We start from the raw sequence: 11,402 nt of genomic DNA on the forward strand, positions 1-11,402 counted from the left end.
ATTTGTTCATGGAATATGATAAGTTTTTGAAAATATTTTAATTTTTTTTTATCAAATTCCTAAAAGGTTGTGAGTTCGAGTCTCCCCAAGAGCAAGGTGAGGAGTTCTTGGAGGGAAGGATGCCGGGGGTCTATTTGGAAACATCCTCTCTACCCCAAAGTAAGAGTAAGGTCTGCATACACACTACCCTCCCCAGACCTCACTAAGTGGGATTATACTGGGTTGTTGTTGTTGTTATCAAGTTCCCAAAAATTAGTTTATGGCAGTTTTTGGATAATTTTTTTTCCACTCACAAAATTTCAAGTTTTTTAAAAATAAAATAAAATGTATGTCGAAACACAATTTCAATTTTCAAAAATTAATTTTAACACTACTACTTCAAAAACTCTTTTTTTTTTAAGTTTCAATAATCAATCTATATCTAAACACTAGCTTCGTAGGCGTTTGACCATAAGTTTTCGTAGGCATTTGACCATAAGTTTTGAGAGTTTTTTTTTTCAAATATGTGTTTGTTTATAGAATTAGTCTAATTTTTGAAAGATTTTGAAATCCAAGACCTCTTTTTTAGGCGAAATTATGAGCATTTGACACTTTTAGTTGATTTTTTTAACATGTCAAAACTATCAGCTTTTTCAATAAATATTTAGGAATTTATGTACAAATGGATCCTTTAACAAAAGGTTTGATGCTTCTTTATGCTTTAATGCAGCTTCAAATTCTATTATAGCTGACTGAAACTTTTTCATATCCTAAAAGTAGAATTTTATTCTTTACTCCATAATACCTTAATTATCAACAAAAAGATTTTAACAAAAACTTTGGATCCCCCCCTCCCCCCTTCCCTTTTCTAAAGTGGAAGAATTTTTTATTAATAATTAGAATAAGGGGCCCCTTCCACTAAGAATTACCCCCTTAGTATATTATGTTTATTTAAAATTTAAAACATCTGATATTTCAGATTCACTAATCCAAATTTATATTGAGTAAGTTTAGTAAGAAGTAAATTATTTTTAATCAAGAAATTATTTTGAGTCGAATCCGAGTCTACCCGTTTTTACGTCAGATTTTGTTTTTATTTATTTTGATTTTTTTTTACTTTTTTCGAAATCTGTGTTTGGTCATAAAATTTTTAATTTTCATTTAAAGATGAATTTTGTAATTTTTCGAAAATTTTAAAAACTCTAAAAAGTTATTTTTCAAAATTTTCACTCATATCACTCATAAAAATTTAATAACAATCCAAAATTATATTCATCTCCAAACATAACTCTAATTTTCACTTAAAAAAATTTATTTTCTTTTTTGAAATTTTATAATTCTTTATGTCCAAACGCCCACTAACGTTAAAAATATCCTAACATTGCACCACACTCTCACTGTGAAACACCAAAGATCCTTCCATTTATTAATTCCTTCTTCACTATTACTACCAGTAAAAGGAAGTGGACCCCACTTCCAGTTAGCCACCATAGGGGGGTTGGGCGTGGGGGTGGTTGTCTATTTCTAGGAATTAGTTCTACTAAGAAAACTAACGCAATAATTGCAGAGACCATATGCAGATATAAGCTTTCTTTAATATTGAAGCCAAAAAAGAAGCTTTCTTTTAAGTTCTTTTACATTAACAGCTTCATATGAAATCAGATGACTTTTTATCTCTCTTACATGCCCGTCTCTATCTAATACTAATGATCTAATTCTAACGGTAATCTCCGCCGGTAAACTTCTACAGCACCGGCACCGACGTGGACGGGTAATCCGGGTAAGCAATAATACAAAGTAAAGTTTCAATCTTGGTTCAAATTCTGCTATTTCATTCACCCTTTGTTCATTCTCAGCTCTAAAGTCTGGTGCTTGTTTAAAGGTACTTAACTTACCCAGCTCAAATTCTTGTTTTAGTCTTTCTATCATATTCTGTCATTTATTTTATTTGCTTAATATGTTAAAAGTGGTAGTTTGAATCTTTAGATATGGTGGGTTTGTGATTTGACTTGGATTAAGGAAGTTAAAAAGTGAACTTTTTTGCTTGTGAGAACTGGAATTGGAGAATATTGTTCTTGATGATCTTGTGAAAATTGAGGAAGTGGGCTTCTTTGTTTTTTTGAGTGGTGGAGAGGGGGAGTTGGGATTTGTTTGTATTTGTTGGGTTTTTCTGATACATATGGTGAAGTAAAAGAAGGTATATTTGAATTTTTAACCATAGGCAAGAGAAATGGAAAAAGACAGAAACTTGGATTTTGGTGAGTCTGATTAAGGTTTAAGAATTCTTATGGTTGGAAAAGGTGATTTGATTATTTACATAGTCAGTTTTATTTAGCAGGATTTTTATAGCTGCATTTCATGAATTTCTTGTGGTCCCATATCCTACAGACAACCGAGGAAATGCCGGCGTTTGGTTTTTATTCAGGAAAGAAAAGGATAGGTTCGTTAACTGTTGAAATTTGTGAATCAATTGGTCTTTTGGGATGGTTGGCATTATTGGTAGAAGCTGAAGAATTGTTTGAATGGAAATGACAAATGTTCAATTGTTCTTTCAACTCCTGTTAACTTTATGATTCTTCAATACTGCTACAGTTTGCTCAATAGGGGTTTTCAGTTAGACGTATGTGTTATGTTGTGGTTACATGTTATCTACATTATCCTACAAGTTTTGTTAATAGATGGGTATTGATGTAGCGCCGTAATTATGCTTTTCATGTGATTGATCTATATCATTGACCACTATTTTATTCTTCTCCCTCTAGGATCGGATATCTCTTTTCCATATTTCTTTATGCTTACTAATTTTGATCTTATTAATCTTTCTAATATATTTTTCAGAACCATCACCTGTTCAATATACCAAGGAAGATGGTGCTTTATGTCACAGAAACGAACAGCAACATATTTACTTGATCTATGGAATTGAACCTCATATGCAATATGGAACTGTTCTTAGCAGTTCTGATATTATCATGTCTCTATTCATTTGTCGCACCAGATGCCCAGGGTACACACTTCTTCCTTTTTCTACTTTATCTTATTAACAAAAAGATCACCTTTCGCTGTATTCTTTTCGTTCTTCTTTCTTTTAACCATTCAAATGTGTAAGGAAAAATTTTGATGGGTTAGACTATGTTTTCGTTCTCTCTGTATTCATAATATCTACATTTTTCTTCTGCTGATTAAATGTTATATCTGTTCTGCTACTAAAGTAGGGTGACATTCTGTTATTTTGTAATCTCTGATCTCGTTTTAGGAGATGCACTGTTTGCATTGAAGAGGTCACTAAACGCTTCGAGTGATCAACTTTCTGATTGGAACCAGAATCAAGTTAACCCATGCACTTGGTCAAAAATAACTTGTGATGACAACAGCAATGTCATCATGGTGTAAGTTTGAAGTTATTGTGAGAGCTGTTTTAATCACCTTGTAGATGATATGATTGTGGCGCAGTTTGCGTCCCAAACACTTGAGCTTTTATTGGTCAACAACCATTCTGAAACGTGATGTTTGATGGTGTCTGACCTTTGTTTGCAGGTCACTATCAAATATGGGGTTCGCTGGCACTTTAACTCCAAGATTAGGTGTTCTAAAGAATCTCAATACTCTGTACGTATAGAGAACTTGTTGAATCATGTTCCATTGAATGCTATTTACAATATACTTATGTAGGTTTCTTGGACTTTCATTACTCTGCACTTCTTTTAGTCTTTGGATTTTGAGTTAATGGGCGCATTTTAATTAACATCAGTATATAAATCACTCTACTTAAAATAAGTAGGTTACTTATGTAGGTTACTTATGGTGTCATTAATGGACGAGGTGAAATATTCTTTCATTGTCATTGCTTATCAGTTATCACATTATTCTCGTAGTGCCTCTGATGAGCACTATAAGGTCATAACTCTCAACTTTTGCTGAGAAGATCCCTTAAAAATAAAGCTTTCTTCCTTGTTAAGAGGAAGTTCTATTTTAATGAGATTTGTGAACTCATATCAATGTTCATGTCTTTAGTTATGTTGTGTACTGAACTGACTGGGTTGTCAACATCCTGGCAGTTCCTTGCAAGGAAATGGAATAACCGGTAAAATTCCTGAACAGCTAGGAAATTTAACCGGCTTGACCATGTTAGATCTGGAAAATAACCGTTTGTCCGGAGAAATACCAGCTTCCCTAGGCAATCTGAAAAAGCTTCAGTTTCTGTAAGTAATGGAGTAGTATTTCTTTGATTATTGCTTTTCTATAACTGAGCTGTCTTTGGGTGTTAGGCTAAGGAGTCAACTTCAATGTTTCTTTGAGCAGGTTTTTGAGTCAAAACAATCTGACCGGGACAATCCCTGAGTCGCTTTCAGGCCTTCTCAACTTGATTAATCTGTAAGTGAATCATTTAGTCTGATTTTTGATGTGTTTATGGTCTGTACCATGTTATATTAACCCGATTCAGTGATTGCTCTTTGACAGTCAGCTTGCTTTAAATGATCTTACTGGAAAAGTTCCTGACAGTTTGTTCCAAGTCCCAAAATACAAGTATGCAGATCTTGATTCTTGCAGTGTTCAAGTGAAAATATATTTGAACATTCTTTTTATACTAGTTCCGGCCTTTTTTGCCTGAGGCGTGACTGTTGATATTAGTTTAACTCAGTTTGCTTATTAGTTTTTCAGATAACCATTTGAATTGTGGCTTAAACTTCAGTCATCGTTGTGTATCTGACAATGAAGGTAATTGAACGAGCAAATACTACATGTTTGAATTACAAGTCCTTAATGTGGACGTTACGGTTTGCTGGAGATAGTTGGTATTAAGATAACTTACGGACCCTGGCCAATTCTAAAGGTTGAAATCTTGGCAGGTTCTCCAAGTAAATCAAAAACTGGGCTCGTAATTGGTATTGTTGGTGGATTTCTTGGAATTATCCTTCTTGGGGGATTTATGCTGTTTTTCTGGCGGGGAAGGAACAAAGGCTACAAACGTGAAATCTTTGTTGATGTTCCAGGTCTGTATCACCTGTTTTTCACTGTAGTAACTTCAGTTTGTGTTGTTAGCTCTCGAAAAAGAAAAAGGCTATAGCCGTTATCTATTGCTACATCTCGTAGTTCCATCTTACATTGGAGACGAGTTGTTTAATCAACATTACTTTAGTCTTGTGCACTATAAGATGGTATATGTCCATTGAGTATGTTGTGACATTTTTCTCGTGTTTGTTTGGTGTGTTTAGGTGAGGTTGACCGGCGAATTCCATTTGGTCAATTGAGGAGATTTGCATGGAGGGAATTGCAGCTTGCTACCGATAACTTTAATGAAAAGAATGTTCTTGGACAGGGAGGTTTTGGCAAGGTTTATAAAGGAGTGCTCAATGACAGCACTAAAGTTGCTGTGAAACGATTAACCGACTATGAGAGTCCTGGGGGAGATGCTGCATTTCAGCGTGAAGTCGAGATGATCAGTGTGGCTGTTCATAGGAATCTTTTGCGGCTTATAGGATTTTGCACCACACCGACTGAACGCTTGCTAGTATACCCATATATGCAGAACCTAAGTGTTGCCTATCGTCTACGAGGTATTTAATTTTTCACAGTAGAGCCTATATCCATGGTTTGAAGTTGGCTTTCTATTGTATATCTCAATTTCAAATTGCCGAGGATTATCTTTTTTCTAGTGTTACTATTACTCTTTTAAACAAACTCAGCTAAATTTCTACAGAAGTTATATAAACTGAGATGTTGTTGGAGATGTGAAAGATAGTTGGGAGGTGCGAAGGTTTAAGGAAGGGGAGCATTCTCTCTTGTGGCAGCTAAATTTCTACAAAAGTCTGAAACTTTTTATTGTCAAGAGTCTTTAAGTGTCCTTTACATATGATTTTCGTCTAAACAATAAGCAGTCAGATGCACCATTTTCTTCAACCCTCTCAAGCCTGAAAAGTAAAAGGACATGTCCGGGACAACTTGTGCGCACCTCGACTAATTCCACGGGGTGCCTGCTATACTCCCACCAACACAGGTACCGAGTAACTCTGACAGATGGGAAGAAATCACGTAGTGTTTTTGTTATCTCATGGTTCTTAATCCACTTAATTAACCACTAGGCCACACCTTTGGGATGCTTGCTTGTAGAGTTAGATTATATGTTTATTATAGGAGGACACATTTTCACTCAAGTTCCTTTCTCATGTTTTATTTCTTGATTCTTTTTGTTTAGACTTGTGAATAGTCACTTGAAGTTTAGGTGGCCTTCGGCTAGATAACCATGAGTAAAATTCTGGGGTGCTTCCTGCTTTTCCCAGAGAAAATTAATAAAGGAGTAGTGCATAGGTGCTCAATATTCTTAATATTTTGTAGAATCATTTAGTTCTCTTTAGTCTTCAAAAAGCCATATTGAATTATACCTCATCAAAAGGGAACTCTGCAACATGAATTGAGGTCGGTTTCTATAATGAGAGGTTAACTGAGTTCGTGAATCCATTCTTGTGCATTCATAATTTTCCCGAAAAGGTGAGTTTTTGAAAACTTGCATGAATTGAAGATGACGGATGCAGTAGTCAGTCAAGCTTTAAAGTTCACATTGTTTTCTCCCAGAAGTGATGAGATTTTTGTGGCTTATTTGTAGTATTTTATCAAATGCAGAAATTAAACCTGGAGAAACTGTTTTAGATTGGGCAACCAGGAAGCATGTGGCACTGGGCACTGCACGTGGACTTGAGTACCTGCACGAACACTGTAATCCAAAAATTATTCACCGTGATGTTAAAGCAGCTAATGTTTTACTAGATGAAGATTTTGAAGCTGTAGTTGGTGATTTTGGCTTGGCAAAGTTAGTTGATGTTAGGAAAACCAATGTGACAACTCAAGTTCGTGGTACAATGGGCCATATAGCTCCCGAGTACTTGTCCACAGGGAAATCATCAGAAAAAACTGATGTTTTTGGATATGGAATCATGCTTTTGGAGATTGTAACTGGTCAACGTGCAATAGACTTCTCACGCCTAGAAGAAGAAGATGATGTCTTGTTACTTGACCATGTAAGTGTACATAACTCAACGACTGATACTAACTCTGATTCTGTTGATCTGCATATACAGTCAGACCTGTCTATAACATTATTCTTATATAACAACACTTCTATATAAAAGCCAAATTTTTCCGGAACCAAATCTCATGTGCTATTATAATATATTTTTTCTATAACAACAATTTGCTATAACATCCAAAAATATCCGAAACAAACGAGGTTGTTATAGAGATGTAGTTCCTAGTGGCTATTGCATATTTACTTTTACAATGACATCTAAAACAATTCAGTTCTTCTAAGTTCTATTTTATCATCTTACCTTTGGTGATTATACTTCCACTCTTCTTTAAGCTGCATGGTGGTGGTCTGGTGGAAGCTCATTGTCCGTTACAAGAAATCCTCATGAATTATATAATTCGGTTATCTTTTCTTTCTTGATATATATGTTGTAATCTTGATATTCAACGGGAAGGACCAAAAAGAAGTCTCATTTTCCACATAGCATTCTTACGCAAATGCTTTGCATATCAGACATAGGTCTTAAAACTTGAGCCTTTTGTCGGACACTCTTTTTAGGAATTAGGACTAAGGTAAACTAGCAGAAATACAGTGAAATAACAATCAGAAGATGCAAAAGTTTTTAATCTGCTTCCTGCAGGCATGGACCCTAAACCTAGATTTTAATTTGCATGATAAGCTCTCCGTAATCTTAGCTTTTATAGGACCTTTTTTTGTAGTATTGGTTACTGAAATGACTGCATGTATCATCTTGAAGGTCAAAAAACTGCAAAGGGAGAAAAGGCTAGATGCTATTGTTGACCGCAATCTGCACAAAAACTATAATATGGATGAAGTAGAGATGATGATTCAAGTTGCATTGCTTTGCACTCAAGGATCGCCAGAGGACCGTCCAGCAATGTCAGAGGTAGTACGAATGCTGGAAGGAGAAGGGCTTGCTGAGCGGTGGGAAGAATGGCAGCATGTCGAAGTTACACGTAGGCAAGAATACGAGAGACTACAACGACGATTTGACTGGGGCGAAGATTCAATCTATAATCAGGACGCCGTTGAGTTATCTGGTGGAAGATGACAAATCTGTATTTCCAAACAAGTACATACTTTCCTGTAATAGTCTCGTTGATGCATAGAGCTGGTTGCTAAATGGCATGCAATCGATGTTTTAATATTGCTTGTGCCATATCTTGATTGTATCTTTTTTCATGTGCTTCTCTTATTTAATCAATTCTTTTTCCTGTATGCTTGACCTGTGCAGCGACGTAATGTATCAACCGTTTTCTTTTTGTTTCTTCTGTTTCTTTTTTCCCCATCTGTCTATGCAAATTGTAACATTAATCCTTGTTATAGAAATTCATTTTTCTCTATCTGAAGGTCTCTACTATTCTTGTTATTGTACGTTTGCATCAGATGCACTAATCCCAAAATAGAACTGATTAGTAAAATATTTCTTTCACATGTCTTTGTTGATATCTGCAGGGAAAAGGTTACATTTTTGCTATGTATAAGTGGCTATCTAATATGCAATATTTATGTTCTACTTCACATAGTCATTGTACCTTCACAAGGTAGGGTAAGGACGGCATACATACTACCCTCCCCAACCCCACTTGTGGGAATACACTGGGTATGTTGTTGTTGTTGTCGTTGTTCACATAGTCATTATGAAGAGGTTATGCTTTCCTGGAATTCACATACTTTGGTAGCGGATTACATCACAAGGAAGCCTAATCCTCTTGGTTACCTAAAAGTAATATGTACGATTTTCTTGTCCGAGACTAGATACTGGTTTTACATTTGCAGATGCTGTGGCCTCGGCTTGAACATTGTTGTTTGCCTTTCTCCATGCATGTCCTCTTGACCATTGGCTGTGACGGCGATTTCCTCCCTCACTTTCATCAGCAAGAAGATGCTGTGGTGTCCTCTCCGAGTTCCTCTGCTCCATATCTTCTAAGTGAACGTTGCACTTATTGTAATCTGCACCCGCCATTGCAAGAGCCTCAACTGACATGGTTTTCGCTCTTTATTCTCTCTCTGTCAAATTGCAAATGCCTTCAAATGAGGTACGTTTTAGGACAATGGAGAAGTAATATTTATACTTGTTGCGCCCCTACATCCCGTGCTTTGCTCTTCTTTCCTTTTCTGATATGAAATTCTGACTTGTGAAATGTTAGTGCAGCCTAGACTTTATACAATAGAACATATGAATTTGTTGATATATCCGTGAACTCGAGTTGCTTTTTCACTTTTTCCACTAGGAATTAAATGGTTTGTGGACACTTTTTTGCAAGTGGTTATATTGGATCAATAGATTGAAGGATTCTTTTTATACGGAAAAAGACACTATATAGCCGCTTTCAAAATAATAGCCGAAAAACTGTATATTCTTTGTATATTTTTTGTATATATATACACACTTTCTGTATGTTATATGCAAAAATTATACAAAAAGGCCGAAAATATATGAGGTAAAATATTTACTCATGAGAGAGATGTCCATTGAATGTTTGAAGAGAGCTTTGTATTACCAGTTGTTGTAGGGAACTCTGGAAATTTGAACACTTGGTTGAAATTGACATTTGTGATTCAAAGAATAGAGATATGTGGTGAGGAGTTGATGAAGAGATTACTAAAAGGGAAATGAACAGAAATCTTCTACTTCTGGATAATTCTTTCATTCTTATTTTTTTGTCATTTTTGGATTGGGAAAAACTTAGCTACCTGTTTGGTTTACAAAAATTCGAAAACCGTTGTTTTGGAAAACATATATTAGAGGATGCTTTTGGAAAATGTTTTCCTTCCTCTGTCGCTAGGGAAGTTAGTTATTTTCCTGAAATTGGTGGAAATGTGTTCATAAGAAAAATATTTTCCAAACATTTAAGCCGACTAAAATGGGAAAATTGGAATCTGTACCAAACACACCCTTACCAAAATATTTGAAACTTAGAAAAATAAATAAATTCTGTAATACTAAAAGCAAACGTATTCCAAAAATTCATTTCCTGCTTAATTTTCGACAACAGACGTAATAGAAAACCAACAACATTTTAACGAAGAAACTTTTACATTCCTATACCATATAGGAAACCTTATTACCCTCAATGTTTAAGGTTTGATATAATTACATTTAGCATACCAAATTACCAATTCTATACCATAGTGTATTTTAAGGGTACAATTAATGCAGCGTATATCCCTCCTTAATTCAAGGTACCGTATGTCACACCTCCTTTTTACCTACACCTCCGTAAAGGGTATATAAGAGTGTTTTTTCCAACTTAAAGTGACAATCGAAACGAGATTATTTTATTCAAAATTCAGAGTCGCCACTTGGGATAATTTATGGTGTCCCAAGTCACCGGTTCAAATCCCGAATCGAGGAAAAGATTCACTCTGTTTTACAATCCGTGAACACAGAAATTCGGGTAAGGAATTCTGTTAATCTGGGAGAAGATGTTAGGCATTCCAGAATTCCGTAGTTTTAGCACGGTCGCTCAACTGTTATAATTGGCCTATTGTCTGGTTTCAATACATGTTTTAGCCTATAGTGCGATTTTAAATTTTATAACCGCTTTATTTATTTTTAGGAGAATTGTAACATCATTTAAAATACGTCTTGAACCACGTCACATAAATGCACCCGCGACTCTTGACATATTTTATCTAACATTGTTGGAATTTGGATTTGGGTCACATAAATGCGCACCCGAGTTTAGGAAAGTAAATTATTAAAACAACGCGCCTAAAGCAACTACGCGTTTGCAACTTTGCGAGGGCCATGAAAATTCGCTAAATAACACGCCTCGATTTCTAAGGATAAACAAGATTAATTAAATGAGGGCCGTGCAATTGTTATTTTTGTTTGGCAAGACACATCTCAATTCTAATTTAAAGAGGGAATTCAAACTAAATTTCGAAGGGCCAAAAACTATATGTGTCATTTAATATAGCTCACCTCCATTAATCAAAGGCCCAATCCAATAATTAAAGAAAACTTACGGAGTTTTAGTGACCATGAGCTCATAGTTCGACCATACTAATTAACTGAAATTCGTAACATGAACCAACTGCATAAGGAAAACTAAATTGACGAAATAATTAAAGAAGAAAAGCGCCTGAGTTTGATTGATTCTCAGCTGGGCTTGCATTAGGCCCAACTCTTACGCCCCACATTATTCAAGCCACTCAACTAATGCCAATTACTGATGCTACCATGGAATGAGCTTGACTTAGCAAATTAAGCTTTGATTTTAAACGTCAAACACCAATTAATTATCAAGCTTTCATGATTTTAAAATTACGCACACGTTTGGGCTAATTGGCTACTAAAACGAGCCATTGGGCTCGAAGAACAAGTCAAAAGCAAAATGCCGGCCACTTTTAGTTGCGGATCCTCTCAAGG

At 35.4% G+C, this 11,402-nt stretch overlaps 1 protein-coding gene across 1 annotated transcript; it reads left to right on the forward strand.

Moving 5' to 3' along the window:
- Positions 1–1,375: 1,375 nt before the first annotated feature.
- LOC107759494 (putative LRR receptor-like serine/threonine-protein kinase At5g10290) lies at positions 1,376–8,367 on the forward strand. The gene is made up of 12 exons (XM_016577453.2): positions 1,376–1,861; positions 2,818–2,986; positions 3,236–3,368; positions 3,517–3,588; positions 4,038–4,181; positions 4,282–4,353; positions 4,441–4,506; positions 4,634–4,698; positions 4,830–4,973; positions 5,196–5,537; positions 6,601–6,995; positions 7,761–8,367. Exons 2-12 carry the CDS (start codon positions 2,896–2,898, stop codon positions 8,073–8,075), a joined length of 1,839 nt encoding a protein of 612 aa, XP_016432939.1. The 5' UTR covers positions 1,376–1,861; positions 2,818–2,895; the 3' UTR covers positions 8,076–8,367.
- Positions 8,368–11,402: the final 3,035 nt, after the last annotated feature.

This window comes from Nicotiana tabacum, chromosome 11 (assembly GCF_000715075.1).
Source record: "Nicotiana tabacum cultivar K326 chromosome 11, ASM71507v2, whole genome shotgun sequence".
Taxonomy (NCBI): domain Eukaryota; kingdom Viridiplantae; phylum Streptophyta; class Magnoliopsida; order Solanales; family Solanaceae; genus Nicotiana; species Nicotiana tabacum.

Excerpts from the sequence above, each read along its gene's own strand:
- LOC107759494 (XM_016577453.2), top strand. The coding sequence starts at position 2,896 with ATGGAATTGAACCTCATATGCAATATGGAACTGTTCTTAGCAGTTCTG. Across the intron at positions 2,987-3,235 it reads TGTCGCACCAGATGCCCAGG|GAGATGCACTGTTTGCATTG; the intron begins GTACACACTTCT and ends ATCTCGTTTTAG. Across the intron at positions 4,699-4,829 it reads TTGTGTATCTGACAATGAAG|GTTCTCCAAGTAAATCAAAA; the intron begins GTAATTGAACGA and ends AAATCTTGGCAG.